The sequence below is a fragment of the Pararge aegeria genome, chromosome 2 (assembly GCF_905163445.1).
Source record: "Pararge aegeria chromosome 2, ilParAegt1.1, whole genome shotgun sequence".
Classification (NCBI taxonomy): domain Eukaryota; kingdom Metazoa; phylum Arthropoda; class Insecta; order Lepidoptera; family Nymphalidae; genus Pararge; species Pararge aegeria.
The window spans coordinates 6141100-6159795 of record NC_053181.1 but is presented as its reverse complement, the minus strand read 5'-3'; the positions used below and the strand labels follow the sequence as shown (position 1 = coordinate 6159795).

At 35.0% G+C, this 18696-nt stretch overlaps 2 protein-coding genes across 3 annotated transcripts; both read right to left on the bottom strand.

Annotated features, from left to right (window-relative positions):
- Positions 1–5306: 5306 nt before the first annotated feature.
- Positions 5307–13084, bottom strand: LOC120631436. 2 transcript variants are annotated; one of them, XM_039901028.1, is made up of 6 exons: positions 12560–13084; positions 11291–11377; positions 7348–7420; positions 6882–6947; positions 6708–6806; positions 5307–5585 (listed from the first exon to the last, which is right to left on the bottom strand). In XM_039901028.1, the coding sequence occupies exons 2-6, from the start codon at positions 11321–11323 to the stop codon at positions 5518–5520; spliced, it is 339 nt and encodes a 112-aa protein (XP_039756962.1). In that variant the 5' UTR covers positions 11324–11377; positions 12560–13084; the 3' UTR covers positions 5307–5517. The 2 variants fall into 2 exon arrangements, with proteins under 2 accessions (XP_039756962.1, XP_039756954.1); XM_039901020.1 differs by lacking the exons at positions 11291–11377; positions 12560–13084 and adding an exon at positions 7970–8282 and having other exon boundaries at positions 7348–7422.
- A 908-nt stretch (positions 13085–13992) lies between these two features.
- Positions 13993–15972, bottom strand: LOC120634430. Its single transcript, XM_039904985.1, has 2 exons — positions 15333–15972; positions 13993–15041 (listed from the first exon to the last, which is right to left on the bottom strand). The coding sequence occupies exons 1-2, from the start codon at positions 15762–15764 to the stop codon at positions 15033–15035; spliced, it is 441 nt and encodes a 146-aa protein (XP_039760919.1). The 5' UTR covers positions 15765–15972; the 3' UTR covers positions 13993–15032.
- Positions 15973–18696: the final 2724 nt, after the last annotated feature.

The following is an 18696-nucleotide window of genomic DNA, read 5'->3' as shown; positions in this document are numbered from 1 at the left end:
TCGTACGCGATGCGACGTCATGGTGTGTCTTTGTACTGGACACGTCGTGGATTCCCACGATGACGTTATTGGAAAATAGTGACGCTTTCGTGTTCCGGAATTGAAAATTATTACCTTCGATTTTTCAGTTGGATCGACTTATATTCTTTTCAAGTAACTAGCGCCCCGCATTGGCTTCCCACGTGTGTTACGTCGATACTAAGGTGGAGCAGTTTGTAGTGATCAATAATTACGTAGTCGGTACATTAACTTAATCTCGTGATTTTCCAGCGTTTGCGATAAAAGCCCACAAATGACAATAATAAGTTAGTGGAGACATCAGATTACAATTTTTTTAATTCATTTGCTATTATCTGCTAGATACTCGTATACTTTTCAATAATCTTTCAAATGCTAAAAATTAAAATAGAATATGTTGCATAGATAAAAAATTCTAACCCTATTTACATAAAACGGCAAAACTCCTCCTGCTCTACGAGATATATATCAATTTTAGGGTATGCAGTGCTTTTGTGCATTATGAAGTGCACGCCACTGCCTATAACCTATTTACTTTTGTACTTTGTAAAGAAATAATATTTAAGTTCTAACCTTAAAAGGTACTAGAGTTTGTTACTCCACTAGACTCCCCTCACTGTAGCTTGAAACATATCAAGTTAGATTACGTCACGAAAACTCGTCTGGAAAATTTTCTGTTTTGTTGGTCGACTTTATATGTTGGTAATTTTAGTATTTGAATCTTTTTTCTGGTTATTTTATATTATTATTAAGAATTCGACACGTTAGAGTTTTTAATTATCCTTCTCCGACCTCTTAAAAGGAGTTATTAAATAAACTAAAATCTCATCAAAAATAGCGACTCGTGAACTGTTAGATACTTAATTAAGTTATTGCTTAAAATAAAACGTATCATAGAATACTCAGTTATCCAGTGATTTAAATTGTAAATATTCTTCACTAAACGGTTATAAAGTAATTTACATATTTCGTGGACTATGAACTGAATCTGTCGTCTTAGTTGGCAAAATATTGTAAATGCAGGTCACTGTAGTAAAGTTATGTAAATGGAAAATACGCGAGCATCGCCACATTTAAAAACTGGTATGAGAATTAAATTGCATGGTATACAAAGCGACATTTTGCTTGCATAGTAATTTGTGGATTCTACACACGTACAGTATCAGGTTAGTCCAAAACCGGATATTCTGCTTGGTAATAGGTAGCTACGTATAGATGTTAGGTACCTACCACTTAAGGCATATTCAGACATATCAGGTTCAGGGCCCATCAGTCATTGCTCAAGGACTGAGACATAATTGCTTGCAAACCATTTTAACGATCACTATTTGGTTGTATTAGACCAAGAAGACATCACTCAAGGACTAAGAAATACTTAATTTATTGCAAACCATTTGTACCGTCACTATTTTGTTGTATTGGGTCTATCAGAGATCTTTCAAGGACTGAGAAATAATTTCGTGCAATCTTAAAGGTCACCAAATTAAAAATAAATAAATGTTTTTAAATATTACATCAATACACACCATCCAGCCCCAAAGTTAAACATTGCTTGTGTTATGATTGTTAAATACTTATTATATTTGGAAATAAAACCCATATACTGAAAAACATTGTTCATCACACAAACATTTTTCCAATTTTGGGAATGAAACCCAAGACTTGGCTTGATTGAAGCCTCGACTCAGAAAGCAGGATCACTGCCAACTGTATTAACCAACCGTCAAATTGTACCGTCTACCTTATTTGCTATTGAATTTGTATTTTTGTTGTTTTGCGCTGCGTAAAAAAAGTTTTTATTTGCGTGCAAGTGCTATTTGATTTTTTGAGGTAATGCAGTTTACAATTATTTACATCCATTCATTTGTTTTTTTTCGATTCTCCACAGTATATTATATGTTTTATATGATTAAAGCGTATCCAGACGGATTTCATGGATCAGGGCCGGAATGGCTTGACTCTGATATGTGTCGACATACCTTTGAAACTAAGAGCGTGATTTCTTCTTTTTTATACTATTATAAAATTCCTTTGTATGCCAATTAAATGGGTAATAGTATTTTTAATTTTTTTATGTAAGTGTTTTTTTTCAATTCTCAGCTATTGGGTACATAATTCATCTTCATTCTCAGCACATCTCATAGCTGGAAATGAACTATTAGGGTTATAGGTTTTACGATTTTTAAGAAATGTTGATGATGAAAACATGGACATTGGCAAAGGCTTTTGTTTTAGAGGTCAGCTCTTATTTTCTCCAGAATTGCCTACAAGAATAATCCTATACGAATTTCAACATTTTTGATTCGACCCGGGATCGAATACAGATATAATGATCTGCAGTGGGATAGGATTTTTATTACAAACCACAATGCAGTCATCATTCATGTGTACCAAACCGTTATTAATTCGAAGAAAGCTGCAAGCACATTACTTGCACAGGTAACTGATGCAAGAGATATGCACCTGCTTCTTGCTTTAGTTACTGGGTTATTCTACTTGCACTTACAATGTGATGCCACGTGCCGTTGTGATGATAATGTCAAAGATGGTGATGAACAACATATGGTGCATGGTAGTTCTATCACGTACTTACGCCTATTTGGTAGCGTACCGGAACGCTAAATCCTTTGGCAGCAGGTTTATAGCCATGACCTTAGTTTTTTTTGGCCTGGTGGAAAAGCTTTATAGCTAACTCCGTCCCGTCTAAGGGATGTGGGACTCCCCTCCTTCAAAAGTGGGAGTGCCAGGGTCCTTGGATATACTAAAACTAACCACCACGCCATGTCCCTCTTAACTAGACGGCCGGGGAACCCACTGTATAGCCGAGTTTCGGGACCCAGCGCAAAGGAGGTTCCCTCATCGGGTAGCTAGACAGCCTTAGCCTCCCTCCAGACCAAAACATATAAATTTCAAGAAGGGTATCGGACCCGAGACTCCCCACTTATAAGGTCAGGATACACCACTTCGCCCAAGGAGGTCCTAAAAGTAGTTTAAGAGAAGAACCTTAAAACACAGTAAGTACTTGGTTTATGATAAGGTTTTGTATTTCATAATACAGATTCATATTGTATACTGCAGTACATACTAACATACTAAGACTATACAGCATTATTAGACAAAGGAGATTGCTCGCAGGCGCACAGCAGTTTAATTATAGTATCACGATTTTCTGATTATTAACTATTAGTCGGAAAAAAATCAACGGGAAAAAGTATTTTACCCACACATTGTTGAATGATATTATTCCTTGATGCTTGAGTGTTATTAACAATGACAGTTTTTTTATTATTTCTCGACTATCACGAAGAGTCTATTAGCATGTCTTTATAGAGAATTGCTTTAGCGCTATTATCAATATCCTTAATCAATGAATGTTCCACAGTTGGGACACAGGTCTCTTTCCTCAAGATTTCATTTATTTCTTTGCGAATATGGGTTAGTATATAGTCTTAATCTTATGGTTAGCTTTTAACCAAATTCCGCTTAACAGCATGCAAATCATCCACATTATCTGTGACATTGTCATTAATTGCATTTTGCAGAGTTTTTAAAAGAGTGGACCGGACCTACCTATTCGGAATTTAGGAAGATGGCACATCATCGTTCGATTTTCCACCGAATGACCACCGGCACTTAATGATGATGAGCATGATTCCTCAGGAAAGACCTTAGAGCTTAGATTCTCTGCGCTTGCTCCATTGGAGCATCTTCATTATCAACGCATTACTGTCCCACTACAGGGCAAAGATCTTCTCTCTGATGAGAGCTGCTCCAATTTGGCTCTAAGTTTACAGGATTCAACGATTTTGTGCTCCATGTTATAGTTCCATCAATAGCCTATCACATACCTCTGCTAGACTAATCGAAGTGTTTGCCCATAATAGATGGCAGTAGTAACACTGAAAACGCTGCTGCCAGTTCTCTGTTGTATGTTATAGTTTAACAGCTGTCACGTGTTCGTGTTCCTTGCATGCCCTAAGAAGTTGGCTACGGTTATAGGCGATGGTTTCCCAATCGTTTAACGGTGGGACATCTGCTTGATCCGACAATTATTACTTTAAAAAATAAAAGCTTCGTATGACCTCTATAAGCCTATCCTTACTCTGTGAACGATTCAGTCAGACATTCAGGTTAATCACCTTTATTTATAATATGGTTGGTATGGTTGTATCTTTTTTCAAATATACAATAAGAAGGTTACAAAGTCATTTATTCCCAGCGGGAACTGCTCAGGTTTCAAAGTTGCGGTTAGAAACATCGATGCAAAAATAATATTATATATAAAACACGACACAATAAGATGAGTACTATCTATAAATAAGTGTACGTAGATTCTTATTTATAGCGTAAATAGGTTCTTAAAATAAACACCAATGTGGTTTAAAAGGGCATTGAGAATCAGGTTTAACCAGGGTAACAACGTTCTGCACGGCTATCATGGGCAGCAGAAAATTATCTCCCCGGGGAGAGAATAAAAATGTATCTTCTCCCACAGTTTTATCAACTCTCAGAGCATTGTGGAAACAAGTGGAAATAATATATATATAATGATAAACAGGGCTAAACTGCTCGTATTATATTTTCCCGTGTTTTAGCAGGTGGACACTTTAATTATATCAGGGATATAATAGGCGGATATATTTTTTACTCCCGCCTGTGCTAGCCCTGTAGGTGCGAGAACGTTTCCGTGATCTAGCCACCAGGCGACGAATTTGAATATCGACTATACCATGGGGGTATAGTCGTTATGAGTCTGATATAACCTCCGTGGTGCGGTGGTATCCATGAGAATTTATCTACGAGAAAACAAAGCATAACCACTTTTTCTTCCAAAGTTCCTGTACTTATTTAATACGCAAAGAGAAGTTTTATTGTTTTTTGTTTTTATAAAAAATAAAAAAAACTGGACTAGTTCCTTCTTTAAGGGATAATAAAATGAAATCAAAGAATAATACTTGGATAAATAATAAGAAACACCTTATAGAGAGTGCGTTCATTCACTAAAGTGAAAAATCTTCTTACAGTAAAACTACTTATTATAATATGTAAAGTAATGCCAGCCAGGTTCATATTCTCACAACTCAAAAGTCACGCTCCTATTTTGAAATAAAAAAAAATTATCAATTTTGCATAATATAATCCTACGGGACGCGCGACGCTACCGGCGAAGCGTCTAGTGCCTGAAACAACATACAAAACAACCCAAGATACATATTTTGTTCACATTGCGCGAGAATTAGCACGACGCGATTTCCCGTGGCCAGCACGATATAAAAATAAATAGTATGTTATGGACTAACAATTTAATTCATCCTGCTCAAATAAATCTGTATAATTCCATTCACAACAATTTATTATTGGCAAAACCAAACATTGTGGGTAAATTATAAAATGTATGCAAATCAAGTGAATGATTTAATTGGTATATTAACATTTTATTTATTGGTTAGTAATTAAACGTTCCGTTGTTTTGTTACGTTGTAGGTAGGTTATTTTATTTTAACCATATTTATTCGTGTATTGATTGGGGAAGTACTTTCCACCATAGCCGCTGCCGTAATTGCCATCTAAAAACAAAAGATAATATTTCAAATAAGGTCGTAAAAACATAAAACTTAATATGAAATTCTTAAATATACTATAAACTCTCACAAAGAATATAAATTATTCTTTGACAGACAATGTGAGAAAGAGATATCAAAAAGAAGAAGAAAAAGAAGAAAGAAAATATCCAAGAACGTATGTCCGTCCCATCTATTGGCTGCATTTATACACGCATGTGGTGGAGAATGGCTAGTTTTATTTTTATTGGTTGTTTTTCTTATGTTTATGTTTTGTCATGATCTGTTTTGTGTGTTATATAAATAAAAAAAAATAAAAGAAAAATCGTAGCTAAAGAACTAAGACATCGTTTTGCAATGATTAACTTTCTGTCTGCTGATCCAAAACTTATGTTTTAAAGTTCTGTTTCCATGACATTTCTTACATTAATAATTACAGGTTATTTATGCGATTGAGTGTACACTTCTATAACATGATTCCCATATTTGGACATACCAATGCATAAGTTTAAACCAATATATTAAACCACATTGATTAGAGTGAGGTTATTAACAATTGACGAATTTCTTAATGACAAGGATGCTCGGAAGCATCCGGCTTCTCTTTCATGTTTTACAACAAAGCAAAATTAATGTCAAAATGTAAATTGTTGATTATGGAAAAGATCCGGTGGTAGAGTCTCTACACACAGACTTAACGTTTCAAAAGTACTTATATACTAGGCCTACTTGAAATACATGAATATTGAATTTTGAATAATATAGATCGATTAAAATAACTTTGCGAAGCTTTAGAAGCGGTGATAGCGCAATGGGTAAGAGCTCGACTTCACTTTCGGGGGGCTGAGTTCGAATCCCAGCACGCACCTCTAACTTTTCTAAGTTATGAGCGTTTTAAGTATAAAAAATATCACTTGCTTCGACGGAGAAGGAAAAAAACGTGAGGAATCCTGCTTGCCTGACAGTTCCACACAATGTCCTTAAAGGTATGTGGAGTCCACCAATCCGCACTGGGCCAGCGTGGTGGACTACGGCCTTAACCCCTTCTCATTGTGGGAGGAGACCCGTGCCCTGTAGTGAGCCGGTAATGTGTCGATATGATGAAAATAACTTTGTACATTAACATACCTGGATTGCTGACAATGACTGTTGTCCCTGTATTTGGGCCATAACGTGGAACGGGGTTTCTCGGATCGTAATAATTATTATAAGGATAATTATTTACACCTAGAAATAAGTATTTTTTAAATACACAAATTGAATCATTTGCTTATTTTAAAGTTAAATAAATTTTTAAGTTACCTGAATTCGGGACAATTATAATAGTTTCATCTTTTGGTTGCACTCCAGTAGGCACTGAAACTGTATCTGAAATAATTAATATGAATCAGAAATTTATCAAGATTAAAACAGGTAGATATACCTAATAGATATTTTCAAAAAGATCTATTAATTATTGAGAACTAAGTAAATCACTTTCACACACTTTCTTCGACGGTGGAGGAAAACATCGTGAGGATACCTGCATGGCTGAGAGTTCTACATAATGTTCTCAAATGTAGTGCGAATTGGTTGAATCCGCACTGGGCTAGCATCCGCGTGGACTACGGCCCTAACCTTGAGTCTTCTCACTGTGTGAGGAGACTCGTGTTCTCTATTGGACCGACAATGGATCGGTATGATGATGAGTCAATCTTAAAATATGGACTTCCTCAATAGAAGGCTTTTGTCTATTCCATTAGAACGGTTCAAATGGTTAATTATTTACCTATGCTATAAACGTCTCGTTTTTTCAGCGTATGCGTTGGTTTGATCAAGTAGACGTAAGCTTCATCGTTGTTCTGTAAAAATATATCGAGATAAGATCATTAATCGACTGTATTAATTGTTAACCGAGGCAATGGTACTAATTATATTGTTTGTAGTTAGGATAAGAAACTACGTAATTTTGATCTTCCTCAAGGTTATGGATTTTTTGCATGGTCATACAATTTTAGCGGCGTACCTATGATACCCAGCTATTGTAAAAACGAAACCTGTATAATAAATAAATGTGTATTCTTAGAACAATTTTTTCTGTGTATTTATGAATATTATAATATCAAAATTTTCATAAATTGCTTGCATAATAGGAGAAATCCGCTAAAACTGTACCAATAATGACTGTAATGTTTAACTGTAACGTTAAGGCAAATGGACCCTTTTTTACTCGAATTAGAGTCGCAAATTCTGTAATAAATATCGCTTATTTTATTGGCATGTGAAACCGACTGAGTGTGAGTCGGTTTTTATAAGAGTTTATTTTTAAATATTTATATTACAGGACCTGGAAAATTTTCCATGATAATTTACAAATTTATTATATTATCATATTTATATTTAAAAGAGGTCTTTTGGATCCTGAATAAATAAACTTTCTGTGCTACTCCAAGTTATAATAAATATTACTGCCAGTAATACATCATAATACATTTTCACATGCAACAATGACCCATTCAACTAAAACACTGTAACCGTTGGCAGTTTTTACATAGTTTTAATTTAATTTACTAACCATAGCCTTTTTATATGTTAGTTAAAAGATAAACGATCTTAGAAATTATTTCGTATCTCGCATCTCTTAATTACTTTACTTATAATCATAGCAATTTTAAGTTGAACACATAAAGGTTAGCACATATGAGTGTACCATCATCATCATTGCTAGCATGGGCAGGGGATTTTTTTGTCAACTGGGAAAGTACAAAATGTTAATCTTCTCAAGCCTAGTTACAGAGAAAATAAGTTATTACACTATAACCTATCCCTGTATATATGGTGTTGTTGTGGATATAATACCAAAATAATATACGACTAACATTAAATGTGACTAAAATTCTCCCTTTCCCTGTTGCCGTATTTTGGCAGGTGGACGGTAAAATTGTATCCCTTTTAAACCCGTGTGATAAAATTGTCTCCTGCGATGCTAGCAGTACTGGCATAGAGTTTTGTACAAAATGCCCTATTTATTGCAACGAGGTTACTATACTATTGATGATTTTCTTTAATCACAGGATTGCTTGGAAGCACTTCCAATAAAGAATAGTTTATCTCTCGCGATATAAAATGGTGATTTTAAAATTTCAAAACATAAGAAGCATATTTAATAAACAACAACTTAAAGTTACAGTTGTTTCCATCAACGACATCATCCGACGATCTCTTGCTACCGCTCACGTACCAGCTGTATTAGAACCTATTGGTTTGGCGCGGAGCGATGGCAAGAGACCTGATGGTATGACGCTCATACCTTGGAGGCTTGGAAGGTCACTTCTATGGGATGCAACTTGTGTTGATACCCTAGCTGCATCACACATCCAGGCCACCTCGTCAATGGTAGGTGCGGCTGCTTCCAGTGCCGAGCAGGCCAAGAGGCGTAAATATGAACACCTGGATAGCAGCTTCATTTTTGTGCCTTTTGTAGTAGAGACTTTAGGATCGTGGGGTCCGGAGGCAAGAGCCCTTTTCAAAGAATTATCGAAAAGGGTTATCGAGTCGGTGATCCTAGAGCGGGCAGTTACCTTGGCTAACGAATTAGTTTGGCCATCCAAAGGGGCAATGCTGCCAGCATCTTAGGAACTGTGCCTCGCTGCGGTGGTTTCGAGGACGTTTTAGATTTTATTTAATTTTAAATAGTTTATTTTAGGTTATATTTATATTTTATGGAAAAATAAATTGTAAAATGTAAATGTTGAAAAAGAGAAATTGCCGAGTTTCTTGCCGGTTTCTTATCGGTAGAATCTGCCTTACGAACCACGCCAAAGTCACAACGAAAAGTTATACTTGGTGATGAAGATGCCAGATAATATCAGGCCTACTTGAAATTAATGAATTCGGAGTTTGAGTAGTTTTTAGAATAATATGAATAAATCATATCACAACTACCCTATCTCCTGATTTGACAGGTAATTTTTTCTTCGTTGATTGACTGAAACACAACAAACACTAATATTGTCAAATACCGCTTGGGTATAGTTTTGTTTATTTCACAGGAGGGTTTCAAAACAAAATTTTATTTTGCATTTATTTGCCATAAATGCAAAATAAAATTTTGTATAGTAAGGAAAATCATCATTATCAACCCATCAACAGCCCACTACAGAGAACGGGTCTCGTCTCAGCATGAGGTTTTGGTAGAAGTCCACCACGCAGGCCAATTATGGATTGGTACACTTCGCACGCCTTTGAGAACTCTATGGAAAGCTCTCAGCTATACTGGTTTCATCAAGATGTTTTAAGGAATGCCATAAGTTTATCACGCTGCGATTCTCAGCCTTCAGGAAGCGAGCGAACCAAATCTTAGCACACGGTGAGACAGCCTATGTACATGCGGTATGCGGAATAGTAGGTTTATCTGACATATTTATAACAACCTTTCTTCTGATAAAGTTGTGTATAAGCAGCGTATTATTAACCATCAAGTACACAACAATCTTATTCTCATGTATTAGTGGTAATGGATACGCATTAAAAGAAGACTTTATTGGGTAGGTACAATTAAGTCATGGAAATACCGTTTAAGTCAGACGCACGAGCTAATTGCTTGAAGGCATCAGTAAGGCTGATCTAATGGTACGAGTGTGTTGTAAAATGTAGCTCAACGTCTTGTTTGAACAAGTGCAAAATTTTCGACGGGTGCTAAGTAATTATTACAGTAGCTAATTAGAACCAGTAAAATAAATTATAAATACTGACTTATTTCTTGTACTTTCGTCAAGCAAAAAGACAATTACGCCTGTTTTGACAATTATGCGCTCTCCTGAAAAGCAGATGTTTTGTACATAACTCATTATATTTTGCACCATTCGTTTTGAACGGAATTATTAACCAAAATATATTTTCTATCCGTTCGTTTCCTTCGATTCATTTGCGTGGAACAATTTCATACAATTTGATATCGGGTTTTTTTTGTGAGCTCTATGTAGTTTTGTTTGATACTCAGGTTTGTCATAGTTTTATTGAAACAGAAGGCACTTTCGATTCGCAATCATTTAAATGGAACAAACCATATAGTGGTAGAGTCACCGCACTGACGGGAACGTTTCAAAAGATCCCATAAAGTAGGCATACTTTGGATATATTTCAAATAAGAAAATAATCGACTGAATTGAAAGCTACCGTGAACATAAACGTTTCCATCTAGGTACATGATGTTTTGGGCGATGAAAATCTTTTCCAATAAACCTGTCTGATATTATAAATACTAAAATATTTAATTTGTTTGTGCGTCTAACTAAGAAACTTGGGCAACAGGTAGTAAGTAAAAACACATAAGACTGCTTGCTAAAAAAGCTAAAGCTGTTTTGGACAGACCTAAAGTTAACTGTAATTGTGAGTTTATTGTGACAGAGCTCTTCCGGGGAAGAACTATCGCCATGCTTACTTCTGCCTTTAAGCAGCATCGTAGCAATGCTCTGCTCCGGTTTTATAAGCGTGGTTGGTGGTGTAATTAAAGGCATATGAGGCAGGAGGCTTAACCTTTACACCAAATTGGTGGACGCATGTTGCAGGACGTGCTTCTTGCATGCCCTGGCTAGTGTTGCTATGTTTATAGGCGATGATTTTCCACTTACTATGAGGTGGACCATCTGCTTTGTCCGTCAATTATTTCTATAACAAATACCCTTTGGGCCATATAAAAAAGTACTGTCGTAAAGGAAAAAATAACTTACTTGTTTTAAGGGTACGCAGAAAAAAACAGGCATAAACTAAAGAGAACCGGAATTTCTTCTTCGTCTGGTAATTTGATCTTCAAGTTTCTGTAATTGTAATTTACGTAGTTTTATTACATACTCATAACATATTACAATAATTATATTTGTTGTGCGCATTTTACCAACAATGTAATAGTTGATTAGTCATGATTCCGACTATTCTTTAATCAGTCGTTAATAACGTTGTAATACTTTACTGTTATATGTACCTATTATAAATCTGAAAGTTTATGTATTTTTTATAATTGTTCATGCATGCCTGAGCGGATCTAAATGAAAGGGGCGAGCTTATGACCTGTAGAAAAAACCCAAGCCGTAACAAAAAACATCTCAAATAATAATATAAAAACAAACTGATCTTAATTTTATTCAAATTTTCATCTCGTATTCAACTCTTACTGTAATATTATAAATATGAAAGTGTGTTTGTCTCCTTGTCGTTCGTTACGCCTTTTTATTAAAAGATATAATTAAACAGTGTATATCATATTATTTCGCTATGAATTGACTAATTTATTATTATTATACAATACGTGAAGAATGACGGCCGATTGGCGCAGAGGTTTAGTGGACACAGTGGGCAGCGACCCTGCTTTCTGAGTCCAAGGCTGTGGGTTCGATTCCCACAACTGGACACTATTGGTGTGATGAATTATTATTTATGTATATTATTCATAAAAAATATTCATCAGTTATCTTAGTACCCATAACACAAACTACGCTTACTTTGGAACTAGATGGCGATGTGTGTATTGTCGTAGTATATTTATTTTATTTTATTTTTTATTTATGATTAGCTGTGTGATATAACATATTTTACATCAACAAAAATAACTGGGCATTTTCCTCTTAGGCAACATGTTTACAGTGTTTTATTTTACATGATGCTGTATCATGTATTTGATCATTATGTATCTAAGTTCTTCTATTGTAAATTAAAAATTGTTTTTTTTCCTACGTCATACCAATATCTTTATGATACTACTAAAATTTTGCCTACACTTCAGTACACATAGTCTGATATCAACCCTCGTTCCAGTAAATACAGTGAAAGGGATTAAAAGTGTATAAATCAGATTTTGTAGTAACTATAAAGTCGCATTAATAAGAAACACTAGTATTTTTATAATTGATCTCCCGAATTCATTGAAATAATTACATAAGTATGCCATACAGGTAGCGTTGAAATTGTGTTAATTCAATAGAATTACTTTTCTGATAACTTACTTCGACATAAACAGGCTGAAGATACTCCATGCGTTCAGGCTGTTTTGATTTTATACCGTTATCTATGGATAAAACTCGTACAATAGGAAAGTCCTTGGCGGTTTCCACAACTCTTGCTCTTGGGTTTTTATTTGGTGCCAATATCGGTTCAACCAGCACTACTTTTTCTTTACGGAACCTATTTGTATTCATTACATTTCCATTTGAAAAATACATACATTGCAATAAAATTAAAATGAAAATAAGTCTGCTTAAAAATACCATCGCGACTGACACTGGGTATTTATCCGAAGCTTTATTTATATATTTTTGAAGTATATAATCATCACGATCTACCGTGATCTCTTCCTAGTTTTGCATATTACTGTTTCGAATAATGACATCATAAAATATTTTATTTTCGTTCGCAACTGTTTTCTTAATTGTTGCATTTCAAATGCCATTTGTCTTACGAAATATTTATTTGACCTCCTCAACCTATCTTTGACATTATAACGTTGCTCCACCTATTTTAAATTGATTTCATTTAACATAATATTTTACTTCATTTGAATTTTATAACCATGTAAATTACCTATTTATTTTTAATTATTATTTAGGTTTCTCAGTTTCCAATATGCAATAATGCAATCCAATATGCTACATTGATAGTAATTTTTAAAACAGAATTTTAATCGCTGGTAAGCTTAACCACAGATACTAACAACAATGAAATACTCATGAAAACCATACTAGGTGAATATAAAATGATCACCTTCCGACTATATCATCAGCACATCTCGCAGGTATCATTAATTCCAGGTAAGACCGCAAAATAAATTCCAATAATTCATCATCATCATCATCATATTAACCGATAGACGTCCACTGCTGGACATAGGTCTTTAGTAGGGAGTTCCAAATTCCACGGTTTTGTGCGGCTACCTGCGAAGCGCCCAATGTCGTCCGTCCATCTCGTCGGGGGTCGACCAACGCTGCGTTTACCAGTGCGGGGCTGCCCTTCCAGCACCTTGGGACCCCAACGTCCACCCCTCCTCCGAACTATGTGCCCCGCCCATTGCCACTTCAGCTCCGCGACTCGTTGAGCTACGTCGGTAACTCTGGTTCTTCTAAGGAACTTCACATTTCTGATGTGATCACGTAGAGATAATTCCTTATATGTAAAACATTGCATGCAATCTAAGTAAAAACAGTTCACCGGTTCAAAGACTTTTCCATTGACCTTTAAAAGGTTCACTTTGCAGCAATCTTCAAGTTTTAAACCTAATTTATACTACGTTGGCTTACGTAGCTAACTTAGAAAAACACAAAAAACAAAACTATTCAAGATAATAACAGTACCTACCTTAAAATTTTAAAGTTCACAATCATAGTGACTCTAGGAAATAAAGAATGTAATTAAATACCAGCAGTAAAATAAAAACGCCTTTTTTTTCATTGTACAATTTATAAAAGTAAAGATTTTACAAAAATGACTAAGTAGAGAAAACTAGTTAAGTATAAAGCGAGTATTCGTTGTTATTATGATATTATCTACCTTAGTTGAGATATTTACTATTCAAATTACACGTTGCCTTGCCATAGATTGGCAAGAAAATAACGTCGCATTTTCATATTTTTTTTACAATTTTGAATATAACTTAAAACAAACATAACATATATTTTATCTTCCTTCTACGAATTAACGTGTTCAATAGTAGCGGTTGAAGGTTCAATCCTCAGTAATTTGAAGTTTTTCTTATTTACTAAAAAGTGAAATGATTAAAAAACGACAAGCAGCAAAAGGCAATAATAGACAAGTAAATTAATCCATTGAGAGCAAGGAGTTGTGGTGAGCATTTGGGTAATCTACAAGCTTACTCCAAACAAGCATCTCGTCATAATTCATCACGGCTGCAGTGATAAAAATAAAAACACACAGAAGATATTGATGCCAAAAAGGCATAAAGGTCACTACAAATTTAATAATAGTAAGAAACTACTGATTATGGTTTGTGTACAACAGAAATAATAAGTTAGGGCCTTAATTTAAAAATCGTTGAAACAAAAAGTATGTCAGTGTCGTGAGACATTGACCAATAATAAAGCCGACTCAGGTCATAAAATGTGAGTTGACGCAAAATTCGAACTATAAATTTTGGCTTGATACCATGATAGTATGTTTTAGCAGCATTTATGTTATTCCACAATCAGTTTTCTACCATATTTTATCTCAATAAATGTTTTGTTTCCAGCATATTTAAACTCAGACAAATTATAAATACGTGAAGAGCAAGTCATTCGTGTAATGTATGTTCTCTTTAAGAGTGGTTTGTCGAGTCTTCTGGGAAGTCCAACGTATATTGTTTTGCTGACAGCAGTTGCGTGGATCGAGCAAATAATTTAACAAATTTATCTCCTTATTTTGTATCAGTATAATTATATCTTCCAAATCTTAGTATGAGGTAGTGTTCTTTTATTTTGTTTATAGCGGTCATTCTTTCTGAAAAGCAAAGTATTTATTAAAACGCCGGAAAGAAGATAATATTTTGTTTGGATTAATCTATGCATTCAAACTATATAAATAAACATTCTATAAATGGTTATAATATCTTAATATTGTTATAGGAAACTTAGTATGTCTGATATACTTTTGTTGGACACATGGGGCATAGGTGTGGAGAGTTTGGAAGACATCGGAACGGACGGAAGAAGATTATCAGTTGAAATAATACTGCCGATGATGACTATTTTATATTTAAGGAAGCGGTAAACCTAATAAATTAAAAGATACCTTGGGTGGTAGTAGATCATTCGCAGGTACATCAAACGTTTCTAATGTGCTAATTTTTACAACACTACTCGGTGCTATAAAATCAACCGTATCTGCAGTAACACCTGATGAAGGTTCTAATTTAATGGCGGTCAATTTCGGAGTGGGTTCTATAGTAGAAAACACAGGAAACAATGTGTATTTCGCCTGCGACGGTAGTTTTGTCTCCAATTCAAAGGTAGCTGCTATTTGAGGTGGTAGGATAGTGTGTTTTATAGCAGTATAAGCAACACTAGTAGTAGTAGTAGTAGACACTAGAGGTTCAGCTGGAGATGGCTTGATATTGAACCCACAAGCTAATGTCACCGCCGCGCCATCCTTGGGAAACACTTTTACACTTGAAACAGAACACAAAACTGTTATAAGCAAAAACATGCATCGTTCTTGCGCCATTTTATTTATTTATAAGCTAAACTTATGAATAATACACGAAAGCACCGGCCGGCTGATTAAGCTTGACTGTCTGTCTATATACGATTTCTTGACTTAATATTGTGTTTTATTAGAATAAATTTCCATTTATTCGTACCCAGATTGCCGTGAATTGGAATATAGTTTATCATTAATATTTGTTGGCAATGCACTCTCCTCGGAATTGATTCACAATGTTTATGTTTGTTTACTATTAATGCATGATGTATCTGTACAGTTTGCTTAACGTATAGGTAAGCTAAAGTCAACCTAATGCCTGAAGATTTTAAATTGATTTTTCCTTGAATTACGATATCTTCTAAGATAATGATGACATTATGATATTTTACTGTCTATCTCCCTCGATTTTGTGCGCGTTTATTTTAGTTTTTTAAAACCTGTAGGAACCATATTTCCTTTTTTTCTATTTTAACATGGTAGTTATTAACGTAATCCTCAGACTATTAACACAGCTTAACACAGGAGACTTCCTCAAAAGAGGGATTCAACAGCAGCTTCCAAGCTGATCCAATGTTGATTTGAGGCCTGAGGGAATGTAAAAATTATTATTAACTTTTCAAATTACTTAATTAAACCAGGAACTCTGGCTCCAGCATCGTACGGCACTGTGATATCAATTTATTTTTGGGCGACTAGGTTGCCAAATGTACTTTTAATTAGGCTTTATTGTATACTAGCTGTTGCCAGCGTTCTCGGACGCCTATTATTACGCTTTTTACAAATCCCGTGGGAACAGCTGGTTTTTCTAGATAGCCTTTGGTACTCTTCGTCCTTTGATCTAACTCTATACCAATAATAAAATTGGTTGGTTGCTTAATTAGGGCGTGAAGGAAAGACAAACATACACACTCACGCATTTATAAATATAGTTACGATATAAATCATCAGTTGAAAAACTGTGATAAGGATAATGAAAACCGCATGTCCGTCAGGAGTCCGTTGAGTGGTTTAGAAGAAATTGATTGCTGAACAGACAGGTGCGGAGAGTTTTGATTAATACTTTGTAGATATAGAGATAGAGGTAAATACCTCGCCATCCGTAGTCCAGTTATGTTACAATTATTGATTTAAGTTTAGCAAAAATCCTGGAATATAATCCTGAACCAAGAAGTATTCTGACTATACGAGTAGGTACCTACTGCTATTGCTTTATATTCAATTTTCGTTTGCGAAACCAGAAGCAAACATTTGTAGCCTTTGTTCCAACTTAATGGTAATGTGTAGTCCGCGCTCGATTCGGATATTCTCGTGACTAATCGGCTTATGATATAAGATTTGCATGCTCCCAATCGAGGCGTCGTTTCGAGTAACGAAATACTATAACAGCAGAGTAAAATGGATCTTATGAGTATTCTATTAAAGCTCAAATTTGCCTACAATTCTTTAGCGAGGGCTTTTACCTAAAACTTAAATATAAATCAGAAGTAGATGATTTGCTACTGTAAAAAATTGTGTAAGTAAGTACATTCTACTTTGACGGTGTAGAGTTTGATATGCGAGGACGACTTCTCGATTGCGAGCCAGCATGTCTCACCAGGCTACAGTATCAGGATCTTCAATGATGATGTTCGTTGGCATTCACAATATAATCATTCAGTAACTTACGCAATCGGATTTGACCATTGTTTTCATTGCAACGTGTGATTTTTTTTAATAATATGGAAATTGTATGGTAATAAATAATTGTATTGGGAAATACCTGTTTAAATTTCCATCTATAATACAATACATGCATGTTTTTGTGTTATTATTAGTTTTTCATGACGACACCATTATCGTCATATCTATTATCACTATCACTGTTATCACTTTATCATTACATAGTATAAGGTCATAGTCAAATGAAGACTTCTAGGAAAATCTATTATTAATTTATTAAGGGGTTGTGGAATAAAGAAAAATCACAATTATATATAATTGTTGCGTTGATAAATTGCGTAACTATTTAAGTATATTTTAACTTAGATTTATTTTTATTTGTTTATTCTAGATAGACTTGCGCTTGACAACTATCATGCCTGATGTAAAGCAAAGATGCGGTATAAGTTGGGGCGCGCTTGCCTAGAAAATGCCTATTCACTCTTGCCTTGAAGGCATTCAAGTTGTATGAATCAGGAAACACCGAAGCCGGAAGCGTTTCAAACTTTAGCGGTGCGTATCAGAAACGTAGATGAAAAGCGCTTTGTGCGTGTTGCCTGTATGTCAACCACATAAGGATGACACCGTTCACGGCGTCTAGCTCTTCTGTGGGAAAATGGTGCCGGTGGAACAAGATTATGAAGTTCCTCAGCACACTCGCAAAAGTATATTGTAAAAAACCGCCAGGCAGGCAACATTACGACGGTGATGCAAGCTGTGTAGTTTCGCTTGAGTAAGGGATTCGTTGCCGATAATTCTTCTGGCGCGACGATTCACCGAGTCTAATGCTTCAGACTGGTTGGCAGAGCCATTCCATATTATTAGTAAAGGGAGAAATATTATCATTGAATATACAACGTGTAAATGAAAACAGAAATAATAGTTCACATGCTTTAGAGGTTCATTATGTACTTTCTCTAAGACTTATCTGTGAAACCGAAACCTACTAGTTTTTGAGTAAACCACTGCCATAGTTTTTACTGAAAAAATTCAGATACAGCTCTACCATCACATGCAAAATTAAAATCATGTGACTCCTGCCACTTTATTAAGTACGCGTAACGTAGCGTAGGTACTATGCGCGTGTCTGTCTTTTATCTTGAATAGGGTTGTCATAAGTAGACACTTAGAATGTTTTGAATTCGTTTGTATAGACCAATAAATATGCTTCTTTTGTTTTAATATTAAATACAGGCTGATTCCTTATAAAATATACTCATGCATCCTACAATCTTATTTCGTAATTCTGTTACAC

Coding starts and splice junctions, on each gene's coding strand:
- LOC120631436 (XM_039901020.1), bottom strand. CDS start 8,051: ATGTATTATGATGTATTACTGGCAGTAATATTTATTATAACTTGGAGT. Junction 7,423..7,969: donor ATTTATTCAGGATCCAAAAG/ACCTCTTTTAAA, acceptor ATATATTTTTAC/AGAACAACGATGAAGCTTAC. Junction 5,586..6,707: donor AGTCATTGTCAGCAATCCAG/GTATGTTAATGT, acceptor TTTTGTTTTTAG/ATGGCAATTACGGCAGCGGC.
- LOC120634430 (XM_039904985.1), bottom strand. CDS start 15,764: ATGGCGCAAGAACGATGCATGTTTTTGCTTATAACAGTTTTGTGTTCT.